Here is a 25,106-nt window from a genome sequence, read left to right on the forward strand (position 1 = left end):
TGCATAGCACCAGTCGGTAGCCAGATTCAATTAATGAGACATCAAATAACATTGATTGATAAATTAACTTGATGTAGGAAGATGGCCGCGTTGTCGAGTCCCTGAGGCTGGTAGATGTAAAACTACCAGAATGAGCAAAACCACTAAATACCTGTTTGCATACATATATATCAGTATTAACCAATGCTAATCTGGCACGCACAATTGGTTCATTCAGGTTAAGAACTCGAAACAAGTGCTCGAAATGCTTTGGGTCATTCCGCTTGCTCTGTTTGCAATGCGACCTTCCTCCAGCATGTTTGGCTTGTATTACAATAAATTATACATACGTACATATGTAAGAGCTCAAAGATTATTCTGAAAACTGTGAATTATTTCTTAATTTGGAAATAATTATTCACGAACATAAGATTAAGCTTATAATGTCGTAGGTTAATTAGATTATTGCGGAATAGACGCCTCAATCGAAGATTATATTAGGATTTTATAATTCCCATGCTTCGGATGAAACGCAGAAATCTTGTTGAAGGTCATCTTGCGTAAAGACGTTGAAAGACTTTGCAATATGTATAAATACCTGTTTTTACTATATAATTGCCCAAGGATGCTAAATGAAGGATGATGCAGGTTTTCCTCGGCAATAAGTTTAACATACGGTTCATTAAGTCCCGAGACTAACCAACATTTTTTTTTGGAAAATTCGACTTTATTCAGCAAGATAGTTGCTTTCCATAGCGATACAATCACTCCACCGTTTTTCTGAACTTTCGGTGCGTTTCTTATAAAACACTGTATCTTTAGCCTAAAAATAGGCCCCAGTTGCGGCTATAACTTCACGATCGGAGCCGAATCTCCGCCTCTGGAGCTTCCTTTTGAGATCTGCGAACAATAGTGCAACACTGGTGAAACAGCGGTTTTTTCTTTGCCATGTGTGGTTTTTCTGCTTAATTGCATGAACCAATGAATCTAATAATTTAATATAGTAGTCGCTGTTGATCGTCTAGCCCTTCGGAGGAGAGTCCAAAAGCAAAATTCCGTTGATGTCCAAAACGCAGAGGTCATGGCCTTGCCTGCTGACTGTTGTGTCTTCGCACGCTTTGGCCGGCTTTAGCCCTTTCGTTTCCTTTCGGCAAATGGTTGTTTTCAGCGGGAACTTTTCTGGGTAACACTTTTTCACGCGCGATGTGTGTGTTAGTCTCGGGACTTAATGATCCATGTGTTAGGTGGTTGGTAGGCGCAAGGTTTTCATGTCGAATTCTTTTACTATTATCAATTATGCTGGAGAAAGATATAATTGAAAGAGTTCTGGTAATATGTCGTCCAAAGGAAGGAAAGGAAATGGATGAGATAAAAGGTGACAGACAGACAGAAAACCGAAGTTTTGTTTTACACACCAACCTTTGGGTTAATATATTTTCCTCACCACAAAAATAAGCAATTAACGTGACTTACAGGGTTGTTCTAACTAACAACAAGAAGCTTGAATTTCGGTAAAGAAAAGGCAGTTCATGCTTTGAAGATGGCACGGTGCATATTAAAAAGGCGTATCAATCAAATGCTCATATCTTAGTCCAAATGGACCCCACCGGCCTTACTTTTCCTGTAATATTTAACTTGCTGGGATGGTTATCGAACGTAGGGCGGTTGTCTTTGCTAGAAGCAGAAATACAAATTGCTTGGGGTCCAAATGGACCAACAACATCAGTTACTTATATTTTCTTAATTTGACTTTATAAATATTATTTTTGTTTTGTTCATTTATTTGAAACAAAAATGTCACGAAACCTAAATGCCCACGCAGTACATGTATTTCTGGAAGAAAGTGATAATGTCCTCGGTAGAAGGGGATTATATGCCGACGAACCTGTTAATGATAGACAAGAAGTGAAGAATGTTAGTTGCTCGGAAGACGGTATAATTATCCACCTGTAAAGCTTTTACAATACAATTTGGTCTGGGGAAAAGGGAAATAACACGTGCAGTCGTTTTAGGGTATTTTTGAGGCAAGAATCGATGCAAGTGATTAGCTTTTTTTTAAAAGTGTCGAATTTAGTAAAACCTATGAAATACAATCAACATATCACTATTTATATTAATATATACATAGTTTTTCTGGCACCATTTGTTCACGAAAAACAAATAAAATGCTGGGTAATGTTTTTCTGAATTCAAAAAAAGAATACACGAAACGTGTCGAAACCTTGACAGCAGTGAAAATCTAAGTGTGGGCGTCACGGAAAAAACTGAAGGCAAACGAAGGCATTATCAACAATGTTCAAAATGTTGTTAATATATCTGTAACAGTCATTTAGTAAAGACGGTAATGTGTTCTAAACGTCAAATATAAGTGGTTGTAAGAATATTCTTAGAAAGTCGCTTAGTTTTCGCTAATATTTTGAAGTTACGTTTAGTTTGCCATTTTTTATTACATTTCATTGATCTCAGACAAGGATTTGGTTTGGTTTTAGTTCAGAACCTAAGTAAACCTAAAAAGCTCTTTGCTTTTTTTCCATTATTGTTTCATATTTTTCAACTATGTGAATTACCCACTTAAAAAAGATACTCGTAATTGAAGACTGTAAGTAATAAGCAAATATGTGATGAAAGATCTATGATAAAATTAACAAAAACTTGATTTGTATTCAAAAAAGGGTTATTTTTCTCAAATATGCTGGTTTTCCCCACAGTTTTTTATATAACACTATTTATTTGCCTTTTTCAATTGGGTTTATTTTGGAACCACGGCAGCAATTACGTAGCTAAAAATATCGACACCAGTTATAGGCTAAAAGAAATTATTCCTTAATATTTTTTTAAGATGATTGGTGCCAGATGATTTCTACACCATCAACTATGCAGGTTCACCAATGTTATTGTCACTAAATCAATTTCTTGAAAGCATTTTCTAACTTATTTACAGTACTTGCGCGTTAGATTGGTTCATTTCAATCCTGACGAATCAATTCAATTTTTGCTATTACTTTATTTTCTCTACACTCTGCAAGTATTTGTTCTAGCGGGAAAATCCATTCAATCGCTCACTTTTGACCTTTCAGTAGATTGTCGACTACATGTTCTAGCGAAAATCTCTTGTTCAATTTTCATTTTTATTCTATACAACACTCGATACACTGCAAGCATATATGATAACAATATTACCAAACTTCCAACATAAGTACGTTAGTGCAGATTGCATTGCGCTTTTGTAACAGAAAATCCAAATGCAGATATTATATTATTACAGATATTATAACCTTAATTCATGCAAAAACAGGCACAATTTTGTGATTTTTTTCTGATTACAGAGTTAAAATCCGTTTATTAAAACCAATGGCACAATAAGGTATGACATTTGAAGAATATTGTGTCCAATTTTCATGAAGAAGAAAGAAAGAAATAAAATAAAAATAAGGCAATGGCAGGAACAATTCGGAAGCGTCTCCGCATTGTGGTGCCCCTCATAACTCAGTGATGGATCATCTAAAAGCCGCCTTGTTTAGTTTCTTCAATGTGGTTTAATCGATCACATTCGTTATCATATCTAATGTTGTAGACACGTCTGAGGGAAGGGATAAGACAAAAGTGATGATTCCCTCTGAATACAATATCTTTTCGAGGCCTGAAATACAAATTTTATATGAAAAAAGAAATATGATGAAAATATTCACCCTAGATGGCATTTACTTAAATAAGAGATTCCCTTAAGTTGAGGCAGCGGTTTAGGACATAATTTCTATATCATCTTCTCGTCGATTTCTCCAAGGGTTTTCCACGAAATGACTAATTTCTCCGCCCAAGAAACTCTAAAAGACTTACCATGACCCATACATGCAAAAGGGGGTACTTTTTTTTTCACCGAATATGTCTTTAACGGACCCATTCTCACCGGAAAATTTAAAAAAAATCGAGAGGCTCCCATTATATGGTGCCTAGCCGAAACTTCCATACCGATATCTGTCCAAATAAAGTTAATAATAGTATATTACTATAATTTTTAATAATTGACTACAAAATCCCTCTTAAGTTCATCTTAACACCACAAAAAATTACAGTAACATTGCAACAGGCTATAAAATAGAGCATAATCCTACCAAGTTTGGTGGAAATCGCATTATTACTAACAAAGTTACAATAGGCCAACGTTGTCACTTCTTGGCAAATTCAAGACTATGAATGTCAATATCACTCAAAAGTGGATACTCTCACATATTACATACATATATTATGTGCTATGTACTAATGGTGCAAATGTACACACATGTCTTTATATAAAAAATACACAAAACCTTTCATACCTGAAGCGTCCAACTTCCCGTTTCCCGATTTGTTTTCGGTTTAATATCATTTCTACCTAAAACCCATAATTTTCGAGTTTTTTGCAAAAACCATTGGAAAATATGCACTTTTTCGATGAAAAAACCACATATTTGAACATAAATTAGTCGAAAACTACTATATGTAAGAAAAATTTTTACTAAACATTTTTCGATTAAAATCGAACATCTAATCGATTTCTGTAGTTATTTCGATAAAAAAAAAACCCATTCTGGAGGAGGGGAGGCGCACATCGGCGCTATATAACTTTTGTTTCTTATGCCATTCTCTACCCTCACTCTAAATTTCATGTCAATCGGTCCTGACTGAAAGAGGTTCAGAGGTTGCACCCGATTTTCGGCTTCGACTACTTACTTGTATGGCTTAAGATACAGTAAGTTCGTGCGAAATTCATGGGTTTAAACTGGTTAACTTTAATACTAATCGCCACATTATAGGCGATACTGTCTTCTATGCTACATTCTATAAGTAAGTTAATTTGAGCAAATATGGCAATTGGACATATTTTGAGGCCTAGGTTTCATATAATGACCCTGATTTTTTTTTAAATTTTTGGATTGGGGAGTTTCCGAAAATGAGTCCTGTCTCACTTTAAAAGGGCCTATTTTAATTCTTTACTGGCGCATTTTAGAATTTACGTGAAAACTAATATGGTATTAGTTTCGGAAAGTACTTATCGAGAGCTTCCATTTGCTACCACACACGAGTGCATATGTGAAAAAAAATTTACCTCCCCCTTTGCATGTATGGGGAACCCCTCTTGAAAGTCCACCTAAATTTGTGCGCCTCACTGTAACCGTGAGATTTCATAGTTCCCATATGTTCACCAAATTTCGTTTCAATCGGTGTAGCTGTTTTAGAAAAAAATGCGTGTGACAGACAGTAAATCGATTTTAATAAGGTTTTGTTTTACACAAAATCTTAAGACAAGAAGATTTGGTGTGAACAGCTTGCTGCGCATACATTGATTTTCATATTTGAGTTTTTGAAAAATCACTTCCAAGTGCTCATAGGTCTCTTTCAAAAACACCGCATGTCTAACAAGAATGGAAGCACAGAAACTGTTACGGAGTAGGTGAGTATCAGTGGCCGCTTCGAGGAGCCCAATTAGCGCTTTGGTGCGCCGTTTTGATGCCGCAAACTCATAAGACCGTGACTGTTGTTATAGGGACAGGGAGGCAGAGTCCAGCCGCAGCAGCTAGAAATCTCACTGAGGTCCCCAAAGAATGATTTACCCAATGTCCGCAGCCTGACTCGAGCCAGAGCTGGGCAATCGCAGAGAAAGTGCATGGGGGTTTCCCTTCCTTCTCCGCAGCTTCGGCAATGCGAGTTGTAGAGTAAACCGAGCCTAGCGGCATGGTCCCTTATGGGCCAGCGCCCCGTACAGACCGCCGTAATCTTGAATGCATTTGCACGCGTCTGGCACAGGAGCTTTCGTGATCGGGCTATGTTATAAGCGGGGCAAATTCTCCTTGATTTGGCACAGCTTGTAAGCCTTCGCCATCTCAGGCCCGCGGCTGCTAGGTGGTGCGAGTAGACTCGGCCCCCGACAGCCGCCAGCGGAACACCGACTGTATTCGTCAAGGGACTGCCAAGAGCAGAGCCTTGCCTGGCCAATCCGTCAGCCCGCTCATTCCTCTCTATTTTCCTATGCCCGGGAACCCTGAGGAGAGTGACCTTGAGCGTGCCGCCCAGATGGTTGAGCGCGTCTCTGCATTGCCCCACCAGCCGGGAAGATGTCGTTGAGTACAATGCCTTGATGGCCGCTTGGCTGTCGGTCAGCATATCTATGTTACGCTTGGGGCTCGAATCACGCTCCAGCCATCAACAGACTTCCAATATCGCCAGTACTTCCGCCTGGAATACACTGGTGAAACCTGGGAGACCATACGACTTGGATACACCGTGTGTATTCGAGAAAACCCCCGCGCCGACTCCATAGGCCATCTTAGATCCGTCCGTAAAGAATACCGTGTCCTAGTCTTGCAACACGCCGCCGGACTTCCACAGCAAAGTTTCTCGTAAAGTTCAGCTTGCGTGTGACATAGTCCGTGGGGGATGCCCAGATTTCTCGAGGTATTTCATCTAGGATGTTATGTTATGGAGTAAACCGCTTTCACACCATTGAGTAGATTCGTAATGGATTTTAAACTATTAAATCTTGAATGTCCCTACAAGATTTTCTTATAATATTTTTTGTTGGGGATACTGAGAGTCCTAAGAGAGTCACTAAGTACTCGAATACTGCAGAATTTTCTACGCGCTACAATTGCCGAATCGCCGTTTTTGTAAAACTCTCGCACGCACAACGCGCGGTCTGCTCCCAAGAAACGGTCCATAGCGACTGAATTCCCAAGAGCCAGGCTACCGATTGACATAATCCCCGCGCCCCTCTGATACGTTGCGTTCACGCAGTAAGCTAAATAAATATAAAATTTCTTTTGAGACACCTTGTATTTAAGTGGAGCATTTTCCATCGATCATCACTTTCGGTCACACTGCTCCCAGGGCAGAGAGGAGGCAGGGCCTGATGAGTTGCCTCTGCCTTGGACGAAACCGTCACTCAACTTTTTGCCCCTAGATTTTCTTCTTGGGTAAAGTAAGGTACAAAACTCTTTTCACGATGTCTGAACCAACAAAATGACACTTCAGATAGTAATAAATTTTGTTTGTTGCTTTTCCAAGCAGTTCAGCAGTATCATTGGGAGGACCCAGATCTCTCACCAAATCATTTATTTACCATTCTTGGGAGAATAAGTTTGATCTAGTGTCATCTTCAAAGTCAAAGCTGGAACTCTGAACTTTGACAGGTTGTACTTCACCTTCATCTGAGTCTGGCATCTCTCCTAACGCAACATTGAATGCTTTGATTTCTAATTAAGCCTGAGCAAAAGTAGCAGTCGTCACTATGATTCCTTTGTTTCCGCGTACTAAACCTGAATTCGCATTTTGCGAAAAATCCTGACGTGATATCATCTTCGTTTTCAGCGTATCAAATTACATAAAAATCACTTGAAATTATCCAAACAGCTTTTTGGCTGCAGACCTGTGTAGTACATTAGGACACTATTGTGGACGATAGCAAAATGCATATGACCAACCAACCCCACAATGGTGTGCATACTATTGTGATATTTTCACTAAATTGATTATAAAGCCAAATGCAAGATAACAAGTAACAGCAAATGCAGTATTCGATTTCGGTTCTGTATTCCATGTTGGCCACCAAATACTTCACCAAAGTCATGTTGTAAATTCCGTAAGCAAAATGATTAAGATATTCATCAGAAACAAGCTTCTCGCTTGACATTTTATTCATCATTTCTGCGTAGGCGTAGCACACCTTCAGCACCTTGAGTATAGTATGCCAAATATGCGAAGAAAAAAAAAACCAAACCAAAATTACGCAATAAACCATGTCATTTTTAAAGCCTCAGCCTACCCCAGCTATTTGAGTGTTCTGGAACCATTTTTGTACAAGTGTTCCCCATAGAAATTTAGCAAAAAATTCTATTGACGCATGATGTAAGCTGAATTTTAGATTGTTTTGTGGAATTCATCTGGTAGATGTGTGCTCTGAAGATTGACATCTTGACTTTCTCAACATGTTCAGAGATTTACATAAAGTCTTGAGTACAAATTTCGCCGAAACTTAGCTGTAACCGAAAAGCGGACTTTTCAGATGATACTTATCTAATCTATTCAATGTATTATTTAAATCTACCAAGGTAAACCACGTAAACAGTAACGTAAAGACCTTTGGGAAACATATTTAATCCGAATTTCAATGAAATGACAAAGGGAGAAAATGGAATGTTTCAAATTTGGGATGGCCGTGAAATGTAATTAGTGTCTGAACTTGAACGGAAGTCTGATACCTTTTACAACCTTTTTTCACTTACCTCCAAGCCTGGAAATCATAGACGTTATCAACGATAATCGCATGTTCACATATCTAAAAGGCTTAATATTGAAATAATAGCAGATATTTTCTCATAATGTGTGCTGTGTGGAGACCATTTCACCTTTCTCCAATTACGATTGCTACCTCCGCTGCACACTGTCTTCGGTGAAACAATAACAAGTTCATCGAGGAACTCTTTTGTGCCAAAGAAAACATCACAAAAGACTATGCCGAAAAGCTGATTAGGCTTACGGAACCTGCAGCAGCAGCCCGAGGCGGCGGAGGTGCACTCCCCAGTCTTGATTCACCGCCTTTTCCCACTGACTCATTCATGGCCATATCAATATGTGGTCGATACCGGACATAAATGGATATTTTTCGAATTAAATGTAAATGCACTGAAGCAACAGAAAATCCGCGAGGTCAAAGACAGAGAAGACTCAGTCAGTAGCGTTTCTGTTGGCTTTCTTCGGCAGCGACCAAGTAACACTTCCGACGCTCGTTCCGCGTGCAAAGTGGCAAAGTGAAAGCTGCGCAGACTGCGCCATATTGCGGATGCTGGCTTGCTTCCATGGCTCAGTAGCTCGGCTTGGCTTCGGCCTGCTTGCTGATGGTGACGCCAAGAAAGCAATTCAACCTACTCGCTCCAACGCTTTCAATAACTACACATATTGGCACTGCAGAAATGAAAAATAAAGAAATATGCAAGAAGCATTAGACGATTTCCACTTAGTAAACCTCGAGTGCTCCACTCATATGCCGTCCAAATGACTGATGTTTGCCTGGCGAAAACAAACTACTTCTTGCACTCAGGTTACATAACTACACCTTTGGCAATGGTTTGCTCACGAAACAGCCAACTATTTGATTGGACTTACGAATTCACATTATAATTGTATTTAATATGTTAAATGGGCCAATTAATATGATGCAATTGGAGTTCGAGCGTGAACGGACGGACGGACGGTCAGCATTGACGGACAATAGACTTTGTTTCGGGATCAGTTTGGGGCTTTTTGCAACAGATCTGCACATCTCAGTGGAGCTAGGTAATGGGAAGTACTGAAATTAGAGTTTAGGAAATAACCAAGCACCAAATTGGTCTGTGACTAACTTATGGATTGCTACAAATAATAGGCCCAGGTGACCATGCTGCAGATCGCGTGAGTAGCAATCTCGGAATCCCAATGATATAACACGTTAAAATGCAACGAGTTATTTTTATTGTCCGTTTAATACAAAACCTTACATAAATATTGACTATTTTAACATATGCATGTCTTGTCGGCACGTATTATTTGTTAGCGAATATGAAGAAATTCATTGAATGGAGCGAAGAAAATGGGAGGTATTTCTTATTACACCTTTTCCATTTTTAACTGTTTATTAAGTCTTGTAATTATTCGAAATCCAACTGAAAAATGCAATACAATAACGGTTGAAGCAATGCAATTGCAATTCGCAATAAAAAGAAATATTAGCATTAAATAACGACATTCCCCGCGTCAATCTTTCAAATTACTATTTTTATCGGTGAAAGTTTTATAGCCGGTTGAAAGACCTAGTACAGCGGCTCACCACACAAGTTACCTCTATGGTCATCCATTCCAGTTCATTAAGAAAGTAGAAGTAAAGCTTTATATTAGGTTCGATCTACTGTTCGCGATAAGAGCGGGTTGGGAACTAATTGGCTGTATCCTAACAAGGATATACATATTTATATAAGAGAAGACTCATCCAAAACACTACCATAAAATTGCCTTAACTCATTATTCTTAAGGTATAAATCAATTTGTGGAAACGTTTCGCAAACTACACCTGCCCAATTTCATGGAATCCATCTTAACAAAGAGAAAATTGCATGTATTAAACCACGAAAACAGCGTCTGCCAAAATTATTTTGATTACGCCCTGACAAAGAAAGCAGCCAATATTCTGTTCCATCGATTTTCCCTCTTGTTCCTCTGAAAGAGCTCCGTCAATTAATGATAGGCTTACTCTACATTATACATGCTTGCGTAAATAAAGTTACAGTAAAACCCGCCACGAAACACAAATTAAACGACATGGCTGTGTTGCAAGAACACTACTTGCAAAAAAACCTGCATTTTCTGACCACTTTTCTTCTTTCCCTTTTATTTTTGCACGTACGTTTCTGCAATAATATGGCTTTATTTCATTTGCTTTTTTTCTATTTTTCATAGAATTACCTGTTTGCAAGATATTCAGCTTTAGTGAGAAATAAAGAAAGACAACGAGACAAGCAGCCAAGAGCGAATTCCTCAGCATCTGCCGGAACCATCATCGTTTGCTTGCCTTTCTTATGCCTTGCACAATCAGTTCTTGCACATGATCTTTTGGGAGTCCAAAAATGGGTCATTGTGATGCCATCGCGCAGAAGGTTCGTGTAAACCTTCTTATACTTCTTGGTCTACTGTGCATTTTGGCTACAACCGAAATTTCGGGAAGGACAGTGGAAGGTGAGTGATAGTATACATAAGAAGTGGTGCATGGTTAATGTTTATATCGCTCAATGGTCTTCTAACATATGAGGAACCAGAGAACGATGCTGTTATATACTCGTCAATAACAACACGTATTTAAAACCTGAAATTGGATTTGGATTGCAGTTTTCCAAATTTTCAGGCATGGAAGATGTATATCTAAGTAAATAAAAATATATACATTGATATATTTTACTATTCAAATTCAAACAGTTTTCTCCAACAAAGATAGTACAATGATTAAAACAATCCAATATACGCCAGGGCACAAAAAGACCTCTGGGAGTTAATTTCTCTAGGGGTAGAGCTATGCCTTACAGCTGCAAATGTGGCGATGGTTATGGTCGCCAAGGAACTGAGGAAACCACCCCTGTTTCAGACCATATAAAACGTAACCTGCAAATATCCTTTTCTCACACGTCTCTCGCCCAACACCTTGGGAGATAGTCCACAAGGACGTTTGGCCTATTATATAGTATGCACATGCATGTTGTCAATGTAAGAAAGTATGAGCATACCAATAAGAAAAAGAGAGGCTGCCCAGCAAAATGTTCAATTACCGCCCGATCCGGTAGTTATTCCGTACTAGGAAGATTTTTGAACGTATTCTTGACAACTGCATTCGCGAAACTAGTTAAACTATCATACAGTGAACCAAGCGGGATTTGTCAAGTACTTCGCGGCTACTCATGGAGAAACACCAAAAGATGAAATACCTTCTTTACATTGCACTTCTGGAACTAGCGAAGGCCTTTATGATAGCGGTATGTTACACAAACTTATCTGGTATACACTATGACAACACTGTGCCAGAAATTACGTATATCGGAGCCAATTCGTGCCTCTATCAGTGTGTATTTATTTATTTAAGAATAACTCCTTCAATTATATATTGTCGCTAGAAGGAGTAGAAAGAAAAAAGGTTAACCTACGCTTAAAACTAGAGAACGGACAAGAGAATAAAGATCGAACACCGCGATGGGCACTACGGAGCGTACTATACGAAGTCGTGTGGTATGTGATGCCAGTAGAGACGGAGCACCTCATCAGGGCAGTAGAAAATCTAAAGAAAGAACGTATATCGGGGAGTAGCTCAAAGCTGCCATATTCACAAAGTGGGGAAATGTTTACCAAAATTTGTTGTTTGTGTTTGTTGGCTCCCTGAAACATGGTATTTTTGAATTAATTAGGAATCATAGACGTCAAATTCACTATTAAATGTCTTAGTGTTTTTTTTTGTAATTGCTTCATATCAAAAAAGTCGATTCTTTAAAGAAGACGTAAACTTTTGTCAGATCCAACTTTCGCGCATAAGTTTAACATTTTTAGTTCAAATAATATGAAAATTTGCGTACTGAGGTTTTTTGAAAAACTTTAGAACATAAAAATGCTTTCTTTTAACTTTTTTTCGCACAGTACAGTGCCGTATCACTATCTGGTTGGCATGGTTCTCCGAGATCGAGTAGCAACACAACAAAACCGGGTGAGCGTGAACACTGACGCCATCCATAACAAAATCCTCCGTAACACCTATAAATGAGAAATGGATGCCGCAATAATCACACTTAACAGAGGTCCTGGGCATGAAGAATCGACGAATTAGGTTGAAAACGGTATCATTGGTATAGTTAAAACATAGTTGGCCTCAGCCACAAAAAAAACGGAACAACCGGCTCAACGATTAATGTAAGCGGGCAACGGAATGGAAGAATGCTGCATACCGGGAAATGCAACAATCTCAATCATTGCGCAGAGAAGCGACTTTAAAAGCAGAAATAGGAAGCTCGGGAACCAATAGGCTTGTGTACTCGAAAAGTACAGGGAGTAACCGCATCAAGCGCGCAAGTTTTGCTAATAAATAAGCAGGATGAAACCATATACACCTCGATACTCATCCTGTCGAAACAAAGAGGTAAATCAGATTTCCAGCCGTATGATCATATTGGAGGGATGGGTTGAGTATTTTGATAAACTGTTCAACAATCACAATATTGGCAAGTTAGAGGTCCCGCCAACTGAAGACGGCGGATAAATGTGCCTCCGCCAACCATGAAGGATACAACCCTCATCGGCTTAAGAATCATAAGTCACCAGGATCCGATGGAATTATAGTCCAACAACGAATCAATGTCTGATGACTAGCAACGAGGCATTATCTATTCCATACAAAAAAGTGGAATATCTTGCAGTCCAGCAATTATAGAGATATCACGTTGTTGGGTACCATCTATAAGATATTCTCCGCTATTTTGTTAGGCCGTATAGCCCCGTACGTCCAGAACACAAAGAGGCTTCCATCCAGGTAAATCAGTTCCGCCTAGAAACAATGATCCGTGATGCTAAAGTATATGCGAGAGACACCATTCTCTTCAAGTCCACTTAATTACTAGCATATTCTGACGATATCCACATTTTGGGATGGACAACCCGAGATATACAAATTGCCTTCATGCAGATCGAACAGGCGGCGATCTTGAGTTGCACATATTGAAAGCAAGACAGAATATATGGTGGCAACGTTAACAACAAAACACAACAAAGATAGGAAACTAGAATTGTGGAACCATTGAATATTTCTCCTATCTAAGGTCGAAAATCGCAACCGATAACAGCTATGACCATGAAATTGGCGCACGGTTGTTGGAACCCAATAGAGCCTATTTCACCTGACAAACACTCTTCCGTTCGAAGCGTCTCACCAAAGGGTCAAACTCTTACTCTACAAAACAATGATCTTGTCAATCCTGATGTATACTTCGGAGACTTGGGTTAATTAGAAAAATTACGAGCTCTTAGCCGCGTTCGAGGTAGCTTATATAAGGACGAACTTTATGAGCGAGACTACAATCACCTATTGTGGATACAATCAGACTGAATAGGTTCCACTGGAGGAGTTACTTAATCAGTGAGGGCACGGATAGTATATCTATGGTAGAAAAAGAAGACATGATAAGCCCTGCCTGAGATGGAGCTATGGCCTAGGCCAGGACGCCACACAGCTCTTAGAGATATCGAATTGATGGGCCTCGGCTCAAAACCGAGATGTCTAGAGTTTCTTACCAAAGCACTAACGTAGACCGGTTTTCGCACCCTTGGTGATGATGATGAGACAATTACGGTTGCGAGACCAGATACCAAGCAATACACAAGGTTGCTACGTACGACGAAGTTGTAAAGTATTAAGAAGGATTGGACCGAGTCAGTCAGAGCCAGAAGAGGTACGAAATATGAAACCCAACATTCAAGAAGCGCGATTGCAGCCATAATAATGGCGAGGTCTTTGTTGAAGCTGCGATATGCCGCCAATGTCAACTTATTTGTAAAATACCAATGAGCCAGGTTGCCTAAGTTCAACTAAAGAGACCACAGCAGGTATCGTTGATGAGAAATAGAAATACTAGTGGACCCAGAGTGGCACGTTGTAGTGCATTAGAAAAGGGAGAAAAGGAATGAAATATGCAACCATCAAAAGTAACGCGGCAGGAACGGTTAGAGAGGTTGGTGGCTAGCCATCTAATGCCAGGGTAGAGGTGAGTTTGCCAAAAGTGTCGTTAAGAGAGTCTAAGGCCTTAAAAAAATCCGCGTAGATGACGCGCCTCTCCTGTCGAGAGTTTAATCATGTGGCTACGAAGTTGGTGAAGTCTAATAGGTTAGTAGCGATTGACCGACATTTAACAAAGTCATGTTGATCTCTAAGGGGACAAAGTGCCCAGTTAGTCATCGTTGACGTATCTTTGAAGGACAGGAGGACAGGAGGGAAATAAAATAAGATGAGGGTAATGAAAAAGCCTTTCCACAAGTTAGGAAAATGACATCCTTCAGAGCTTTCGTGAAACACTTTAGAGAGCGAGAGCGTGTGGTTTTTAGGTAAAAGAGGTCAGAAACCCGATCAGGATCGGATAATGTCGTCGTACCAATAAGCTACTCGACTAGGGCAGGGGTAAGGGAATGTAGCCGGTGAGAAACCTTCGACTGAATCTGAATAACACAGAATTTTCCACGAACGGGTTCAATGAAACGGGCATTGTCGTTGCCAGTGATAACGACCTTCCCAGAACTGAGCGATTTAAGTATCTCAGATCAACGCTGTTAACCAACAGTGAACCGCTTCACGTGGCATTGTTTATAATCGACGATTTTAAAAAAAGCGCCTAAAATCCTGACCGGATGTCATCAGTAGCGCAATGTACTATAATCATATCCAAAATGGGAAAATCCACGATCAATGTGGGACTGTACCAATTGTGGATACATTGCCAGATAATTCATACTGACCTGGACATCAAATTCGAACATAGATAACAGAACAACTTCTCTTATTGCAATTAAAAAGGAAAAGTTAACCTAGAATGAATCTTGAACCGTGCCTTGCAGTTAAATACGCATATATAGCATTAAATGTAATACTTGCGTTCCGGGTTTCCCTCGAGCTCTTCTGACAGATGATTGGATTGGTGAGTGATTCGTCACTTGAGCTTAGAAATGCATCTACATTGCTTCTATCCATATCAGTAAAACCTATAAGTTCCACTAGCTTTTTCATATCCATATTGGATCTAGGTCTTGAAGTGTGTTAGAGCACTTCATTCAACACCGTAACGGTACACTACAGTACACTGTAGGAGGCAATGTGGTCAGCATTGCGCTCGCCCGAGACTATTACCCTGATTTGAATCAGGTACTCATTTACCGCTGATTCGACTGGTATCCGACGTCAAATCACGATACAAATTCCACTGTCACCAATGAGATTTGAAGCGCGACCTTCCGTACGACAGCCTTGTGTTCTAACCACTCAGCTATCCGGAATACAATTCAATATATTTGCCTCCTGAATAATCTCTGGCCAAAGTTTCTTCCAAGATTATTTATTTTGTATTGAAGCTCGTTTCTTCATTCCATAAAATGCTAATATCAATCACACATTTTTTATATCGTAAGATCCCAAAAACGTTCAATAAGGTTTTTTTCGTCCTTTGAACTTCTCCATGTCCTCCAGACAAGGCAGTCACTGATAACAAGAAGAAATAATATCGGTGACAAGATGCAACCCTGGCGGTTAACGGTTTCGTCTTCAATTTCCTCTGAAGTTTTATTTTGCGTCATCATCATGATCTTGATAATAGCTATTAGTTTCTACGGAATGCCTACGTAAAGCAATCCAGATACACTCCCTGTTCACGCTTTCGAAAACTTTCTCAAATTCAATAAAGAGCAAATGAAACGAAGATCTAGACTCCGTGCACTATTCCATCCATAATCCGTAGGGTTTTGAAGTGATGCGATCGGAAACCAGCCTGTTTGTGGCGCGGCAGGATTCGCAGCATTCGAAATTTATTTCGAATGTTGCGAGTGCGAGCAATATAGATGGCGCGGATCTATCCACTTTGCGTAGCACGCCAAGGGAGTGGAAGATCGCAGTAATTATGTTTTTCAGACCTGTCACTGATTTTTAATATTAAGTTTGGAATTGAAAAAAGAACACTGAAGTCTTTTTGATTTGGAAAATAGAATTGGAGTTGAGTTCGCTGACTAGAATTGATGTTGAGTTCGCTGATTAGAATTAGGACTAATAATATGTAAAACCATTAATATTAAATGTTCGCTTAAATATTTTAATAAAAATATAAGTAATGTTAATTACTTAATGTTCTCAGACGATCAAGCTTTCGAGGTTTTCCTTAATGATTTCCAGGATTATTTTAGCTGCTAACTTTATGACGGAGCACTAAGATAACACTCTAATTGTCAGGCCCAAAACGGTTGCCCTTCTTTTGAATCTTAACGATCATCTCCTTTTTCCATTCTCTAGGGAAGGTCTTAAATTCCCAGGATTTTCGTATAAGTGGAAATAGCAAATTTGCAAAAAAAAAGCGGGAGCGGCGACGAATAAGTCTGTGAGGAAAGATCAAGCGCAGTGACTTTACTCCGTTTGAATGCATTGGTGGTCGAGATGACTTATCTTCTGTTTGTAGCAGTTCGTTTCACACATTTCGGTGACTAGCCATTTCAACCACTGGAAGCGGAACTTCACCGAATGTAATACGATCAAAAACCATTTAGAAATCTTCCTTCCATCTCCTCAGCAGCTGCCCTCCCCCCTCAGGGGTCGTCAACGATCCTTAACAGGTCGCTTACGATGGAGTGGCGTCTACTAGGTGCCCGAGCGAGTAGTGCTGACCCCCTAGCTGACATAATACCTGTGTCCTAGGTAGTAGCTTCGAGAAAGTTTCTCGGTGAAGAGCGAACTGCTAATGACCTATACACGTCGGGACACACTGGGAGTCCCCGGAGCCGTCGGCAACTCCTTGTCGACGTGAATGAGGTGATATGACCCTAGTTCTGCCAAGATAGTAGTTGTGGCGTGTATCAGGAGCCAGCCCCATCGGGACCCTGGTCGAGTAGTATGCATTGAACCGAAATTAGTAGACCGCTTTGCCTTGAGCAAGCACTGATCCGTCCGTGAGTTCCAGGATCAGCTAATCGCTGGATACGCCTCAGGAAAGTCGGGTTGGGGCTTTGTCTCCGACGGTATACCCATTCCTGACTATTGCGGCTCGCTCCCTTGCACACGATGCGCTGGTACAAAACTTAAATGGCGAACACAAACAAAACGAACGAGGAGATAGTGTGAACAGAGAGTGAGCTGGCTGTGTTTATATGCCTCAAATGAAGGCGGACATGAAGGACGAAACACCAAAATAAAAGATAAGGAGACGAAGAAGGACTAGACTGCCAGCTTTTGCGTAAGTCCTTAAGGAAACCCGTCTCAAGATCAAACCCGAAGATAGCGGAGCAGAAGTGTTTTGGATTATGAGATTATGGGCACACGTCTGCAACCTGTCGGAGACCTGACAGAAGGCAACATGCGGCAAATGCGGTTAGGCGGGCCGTAAAGAAGAGAAGGAAAGAGCTAGGACGCGGTCAACATGATTTGCATCCTACAAATCAATATGCACGGGAGTGCAACCACTCACGAGCTGCTAGCGCGGAGACCAAAGCTGATTTAGTGCTCATCAATGAGTAGTAACGATACAAGGACCCAGTTTCATGGCATCCTCACATACCAAGTACCGCTGCCATCTGGGTTTGGGACCGAGGGGACGGCTTTGTCTGGATTCGGTGTTTAGGAATAACGTTTTTCAGTGTCTATCTTACGCCGGATGAGATAATGCGGGACTTTCGGACTCCAGAAGGAAACCAATTTTCAAAATGGCGGTGAGAAAAGGACTGGTAGTTTTAAACACGGGATTCACCACAACATTCCGGTGCCCATGCTGCGAGGAAAGCATTCCAGACGTAACCTTCACGTCGGAGTCACTGGTCGCTGGGGGACGGATGGCGAGTTCTGGAAGACTTCTCGGCAAACGACAATCAATACATTGCCTTCAAAGTGGTGGACACAAATTCTCAGTGTGCGCCACCCCGGCACTCTTTCTGTGCGTGGAAGGTTGCGAAAGTGAACACCAGGAGGTTTGTTGTGGAACAAGTGGGGCCGCGCTGGAGTGTACTCCTGGGGGTGGTGGCGCTGTAGTTGACACTGTCGTAAATTCAGTTATGAACCAGATAACGACGGCCTGCGGAGCCTCGATGTCCAGGAGAGCCTCGAGACATGGTAAACCTTCTATGTATTGGTGAACGGTGGAAATTGCAGAGCTCCTGAAGGGGTATCACAGACTCCGCCGCTTAACACAACGTCCAAATAACCGGGAGGCCTGTACCATAATGACAGAGTACAGATTAGCCAAAAGGAGACTCCGCAGCGCAATAAACAAGAGCAAAGCTCAGTGATGGGAAGATCTGGTCGACGAGGTGAAGGAGGACCCTTGCGGACTTGATTATAAACTGGTAACCCGAAAAATCGGGGCTCTGCGGAAACCCTGTTCACTTAAGGCCGACCAGATGGACCGCACTGTACAGTCACTATTCCCTGCGCACCCCGTACGGGATGATGACGTCGGCATCGAGATCGCCGAGGACCGTCCACTTTTCTCTATAAAATAAATAAATAAATTGGAACAGGTAGTCCTCTCTATGAAAAACGAGAGGGCGCTAAGACCCAATGGTATTTCAGCAGAGATGTTCAAACTGGTATTCCAATATCGGCCAGACCTACTACTCAGCACATTCAACGCTTGCCTGAAAGAGAGCAGTCTCCTTTGGAGGGTGGCCAGGCTTCCGCTGCTCCACAAAGGGAATGGCGATTCCGAGTTGACGTTTTCATACCGCTCACTTTGTATGCTTGACACTGCTGGAACAGTGCCCAAAAAGCTCATCAGAAGCAGACTCGCTGAAGCACAATTCTTAATGAAGATCTTTGTCGGCGCACAGGTCAATTTTCTTTGGACATGTTTGTGAAAAGGCGGAAGTGGCAGTGGATAGGACAACTGCTTCATTGCTGGCTACACCATGCATTGGAATCCATTATGCAAAGTTGGTCGCCCAGTGCGGAGGAGAAGGAGTGAAGCGTTAAGCGAATTTCTGCGAACCGCTAACCATAATGCGTTGACGTGGTTGACGCGCTATGCCCTACTAACGGTAAGATGCTAATAAGAAACAAGCATAAATCGAAGTTACTTATAGGACTGAGAAATAGGAGGTAGTCCTTATGTAGATCGCAATGTTTCAAATTAAACCACTTTTCATATCCTTCCTTAAGAATTTGTGTACAAAACCTAATTAAAATTGATTCAATGTCTGTCGGTCTATCTGTCTGTCACACCCGATTTACTCGAAAATGGCTAAACCAATTGTAAGAAAATTTGGTGAGAAGGTGTGGTCTGTGAATCTTTTTACATATAGCAATTGGCGCCAATTTATTTTAACCCAAGGGGGGAGGTGTTATGGAAGGCCAAACGAGCGCAATGCTGACCACATTGCCTCCTACAGTGTACTGTTGTGTACCGTTACTGTTTTGAATGAAGTGCTCTAACACATTTCAAGGCCCTGATGCAATATGGATTCTTGCGCCAACGATTATTATTATTAAACTTTTTATTGCACTCTAAGACGTATATGGCATCATGGAGCAGCGTCCATCCCAGGGCCGGCACAGGGATCCATCCAAGGGCTGGACCTCTGGAACGCTGTCTATGATAGTCTATTTACTACAAGAAGATTCGCGCCTGGTCGATGATGTTGTTGCGTCAGAACGCACTGTCAAACAGGCGCAAAGCAGACTTGGCATTTTGGTGCGACGGACAAGCGGATGGATAACTGCTCATGGTTTCAATCTGGAACTGGAAAAAACCGCAGCAGTCATCGTGACCCTGCATTCCATATCGTTCAGCGAGTCGATAATCAAATTAAAACCAGCGGTAAAGTTCCCTGGGCTGACTTTTGACGAAAAGATAAGCTTTTTTAAGCAAATCAAAGCAGCAGCTAACAAGGTTGCAGCTGGAGTGTCAGTAACGATTCGACATCGAATTCATCTGCTACCACTTGGCCTTCCAGACTACAAAAGCACATTGCCGTTAGAGGGAGGGGAGTACTCTCCAGAGTCCCACCATCTTCCTTTGCTTAGGCCCAGAATACTGGTAGAGTACTCGTTCTTACATAGATTAGGAAAAGCTTAAGAAGTCCTATCAAGACCAGATCCAAAGTTGGGAGTGACACTGTGAATAAAAGATACAACTAAGAAGAAGAATACCAGATGATACAGAGTAGTAAGCACTTGGTGGTAACAAAACTGGAGAAGGAATATACCGATATGGATAATCCATCCTCTTGATTGAAATGATCTAAAGTCTTCGCGGTCAAAGAGGGAGGAGTAATATAGTAGATGGCATAGATCATACGTCATGCATTAGAAAATAAGAAGCCAATTTTCGATTCTCATTCTAGGTAGAAACTTTTCCCTTCGCCTATAGGAAGAAAGGTAAAAGAATGTTATTTTAGACCACAGAGAACACTGGTCTTTATATAAATAATACATCAAACAGATCCGAAGTTTGACCGAAGTTACTTCAGTTGCGAAAACAATTCTATTATACAAGAACTCCGTCTACAAAATACTTAGTGACTATTAATTATAATACATCCCCGCATTAAGTTACCAATTATTTAAAGTTGCTCATACCATTAGATCTCCACAGAATTTGACGATGCGCAACTCAAATGTACGTTTCACATTGGGTTTTTCCACCTTGCCGAAAGCAGGTAGTACACATACCTTATTTCGAGCCATAATGAAACTGATTACTGAGTGCGTCAAGCGAGCTAGTGACCAAATCAATAAACAACTTTCACCTTCAAAGTTTGGCATTGAATTCTCGGCGTACGCATTTTTTGCTGTAATGCAGGCATGCCCATAAATAAATGCAGAAAAATCAGTACAAGAATGATGAGATTTTTCGCGACCCCATGAAGAGCAATGCATCCAATTAGCGAATGCGGTGATTCAATAAACTGCACGACACGCTACAGAGAAATGGTAGCAAAAACGCAGCAAGATACATATATATATAAAACAAAGAACTCGTCCTCAACTTAGGCGACGAATATTGCAATAGTCATGGTTCAGAGTTAAAGATCCGCTAATGGGACGAGCAGTGTGTCAGTCGGTCAGCATGTTTTACCGGCTTTTACTTTGTTCTTCTCCTTTCATTGCTACAATTCTCACCTGTGCACATTCGTACCGTGCTCTATTCGCTCTATTGACCATGATCTTGCTGTGCATATGTGCTAGGTGCTAGGCGGCTAGCGGTTCCAGGTGTATGGGGCCTCCTACTAGACCACATCATTATTACGAGTATCTTTTCCTGTCTTCGCATCTTCAAGCCAGAAGATACTTAACCCTTCTGTGTGTCGTCCACTTGAATTCGTGTATTCTGTGAATTTCTACTCGTTTCCGTCATTCAATTCGCAGCATTTGCACTTCGCACTAGTCGCTTTCACCTGTGCTTGCACATTATGATATACACATATGCCGCAGCAGTTGACTAACCGAAAAATGAGCCGAACTCCCAACCTGAGTTGGGGTTTGAATGCCCGTGTTGGGTCGATGGTTCGGCCACTCACAGCTCACTTCTCGATAACTATTGCAGAAAAGAAATTGAGGCCACCTCTGAAGAGGTTTTCATGTCGTCGGAATCACACGAACAAATCCATTGGAATTTCTGTGGAAGAGTGAATGAACTTGGGGACTTTCGTTTTTCAAATAGTGGACATTGATGTGGAATCATCGACAACTTTCATGCTGTATTCAGACTCAAAGGTTTCTGCGATGTGACTCACGCATGTGAGTCGATCGACAAGATGATTCAAAGATATAGATTGATATATCAACCTCCGGTTTCAGGCAAGCACATCAGATTGAGGAGATTCGAATGGTTGCAGCATTTACATACGTTTATAGTAATTAAGAGCAATGGTGGTTTTACTCAGGTGTTGCCTTGAAATCTCGTCATGCATTGTTGAAAGGTAATTATAAATAAGTAGGTGATTTCAAACATGAAATCTATTCTCATAAATAATCGTAAGAAAATTTGTAAGAAATTAGTTCCCCAAAGAACATTGGCTCCGTTCTGAACTAATTGATTTGCACTCTTTCTAAATTCGCTTGTGCATAACTACATATGGTGTATGTATATATGCGTGTAGCTATAATTTGGAATGCAACTTTCCATAAGCTGCAATGGGAAAAAATTATTCAGCCAATATGTATGTAATTATGTGCATATGAAAAGGATTCCCTAGCTTCAGAGACATAGCAATGATTTTCAGATAAACTGGAATCTTAAGAATTTGTTGTTATCGAACGACTCACGTGAAACAAGTCAGGAAATCGCAAGCTGCTGTGCATGTCATGATTGAAAATTTTTTAGTCGGCATTTGTCCTTTTTGTACCTAACCCGTAACCTATAAGCATATATTATGTCAGACTATTCACTTTAGTCTGACATTCAAAGATTGCAGTAAATTTGTACAAAAGACATACATCTTTGACCTACTTGTATTCTAACTTTGCGATTTCTACCAAATTTGGTAGCATCATCTATAGTACCTATATTATGATTCTAGGATGAACTTTAGGAAGGATTCCAGTTAATTTCTAAAAAAAATGTAGTAATTACTATTATTTGAAGAGAAAGAAATTATCACTTTCGAGGACCCGCACTCCCCTCTTCACCCCAAATCGTGACTTTTTATTTGATATCCCAGATGCCTCCCGACAATTTTACCCTTCAGATTAGACTTGACAGTGAATCGCCGTATGGAAAAAGCCGATTCTAGTTCCATTATTGTGGATACAGAACGTTGGCTAGCCAGTTCCTCCTCATTACAAATGATGTTTGAGTACCCTAGCACCCAAATCAAAAATATTTCGTTTAGTTAGCCAAGTTTCAGCAGCAACTAGTTGCTGTTTAGTGTTGATAACGCTTCTCAACTGTCGAAACAAATTCGAATGGTACGACGCCGCAATTTTTGTTGCAAGCATTCTTCTGCTGTCAAGAAAATGGTATAAATCCCCGCCTGGAATATGGTTATCATTTTTCCGAGGGGTTGGGCCAGTTCCGGGGTGAAGATGACTCTTCTTTTTTTTTTGGTGATACGAAATAGTAGTCGTCTTTTCCAAGACGAATCTGGAAACCATATGATCGGCTGGAATCAGCGCTACTGGACGTTTGTCAAGGAATTTCAAGATGGGCGCATGACCGTATGACCGTATGCCTTTCCAAGCGACAATGGTATCGAATCTACATGCATCGTTGGCTGCTTTCCGTTTCACCTCCAAATGAATGGGGGATGGCACTTCGAGCGTCGCGGTCAGCTAGTACTCATTGCTTCAGTAATACTTAGGCAACTGAACCTTTGTATCTGCGCTAGCTGCTTCCTGCTAGCAAAGTCTCGGCCACCAAACGATGCATGCATACATCAAAATAGGTTTTATTACGGATGTATTCATCCAATGGCTCGATTACAGTGAAAGTCCCCAGGTCTTACCTGTTACAGTCCAACAGCATCAGAGCAATGTGCAGAATTTCTGATATTGTTCCTGAATAGGGTACTTCCACGTTAGCTTGAAATGGAGATGTACTCCTAAATACTTGACTGTTTCTACCAGCTGCATTTCCGTCCCTGCCAAGGTGGGTAGCGTGTAGCTGTCCCACTTGACGTTCCTAGTGACTATAACAAGTTCAGTCTTCCTAGCGCTCATCGTGTGTCCATTGCGGAGGCGCCAACTATGGATTACGGGCCACATATTATGTCCGCAGACTTGCCGGTAATTATTACGGCTAGATCCTCCGTAAATAGTTGTACAAAGACATTTATGTCTCCCAGGAGCCATAGCAAGGTGTCCATTACCAGAAGACATAATAGTGGAGAGAGAACCCCTTCTGTGAATGATCATCACCAATGGCGCAACAACCGGTATCCGGTCTATGGCTATCCTAGTCAGGAACTCCAGACATCCCGTTTTTGCGCCGAAGTCCACCGATTGGATATCCCTTGAAGCTGTCTCGGATCCTGGCCTACGTAATAGCCCCATCTAAGGAAGGGTCGGCCTAGTCTTCTTTTTTACCATAGATATTGCCCTTATAGACTTTCCAGGCTGGATCATCCTCATCCATACAGATTAAGTAACCCACTCACCGCAACCTATTGACCCGGATTTTGTCCACGACCAGACGGCCATGGCATGCCTCATAGATTTCGTCGTTATATAGATTACGCAATTGTCAATCCCCTTGTAGGGGGACAAAAATTTTTCGGAGGATTCTTCGCTTGAACGCGGCCAAGAGTTCGCAATTTTTCTTATTAAAAGCTTAAGTCTCCAAAGAATAACTGAGGACTGGCGAAATCATTATCTTGTACAGTAAGAGCTTTGACCCTATGGTGAGACGTATCAAGTGGAACAGTTTTTGTAACTTGAAATAGGAGAAATGGTCAACGGTCTCAAAGATACAGTCTCCTATGTTTATTATTCTTATTTGACCAGTGCAATTTTATGTTGTCGTTTCTTTGTTCTTTGGTGCTAACGCAGCCACGATATACTTCACCCTGCTTTCATTAATGTCCAGTCCAAGATCTAGCGCCCATCGCCGCCTACTCGATCTGGATGAAGGCAGTTTGTACATCTTGGGTTTTCTTCCCACAATGTCAATGTCGTCACCCAGGTTAAAAAGGACTCATGATATGCCCTATCATCTGGGGGATACCCTCTTTTTGTCTTATACCATTGCTGATGTTGAATGGTCTCGAAAGTCAGGGTTAGCTTAATCAGTCTTATCAATTTAATCGGGATACTGAATTCTCTCATGGCCGTGTACAGTTTTACCTTGGCTATGCTATCATAGGCGGCCTTAAAGTTGATGGAAAGTGGTCCGCAGAAAGAAAATCTGATCTATTCCTGATTTGCC

The 25,106-nt window shown here is 41.0% G+C and overlaps 1 protein-coding gene across 1 annotated transcript in view; it reads left to right on the forward strand.

Moving 5' to 3' along the window:
* LOC119651479 overlaps positions 1-25,106 on the forward strand; it is a 57,788-nt gene that overhangs the window by 17,205 nt on the left and 15,477 nt on the right. Inside the window, exon 2 of the mRNA XM_038055090.1 lies at positions 10,444-10,719. Coding sequence (XP_037911018.1) covers positions 10,611-10,719 — 109 coding nt within the window. The 5' untranslated portion in view covers positions 10,444-10,610. The remainder of the gene's footprint in view (positions 1-10,443; positions 10,720-25,106) is intronic.

This window comes from Hermetia illucens, chromosome 3, assembly GCF_905115235.1.
Source record: "Hermetia illucens chromosome 3, iHerIll2.2.curated.20191125, whole genome shotgun sequence".
Taxonomy (NCBI): Eukaryota; Metazoa; Arthropoda; class Insecta; order Diptera; family Stratiomyidae; genus Hermetia; species Hermetia illucens.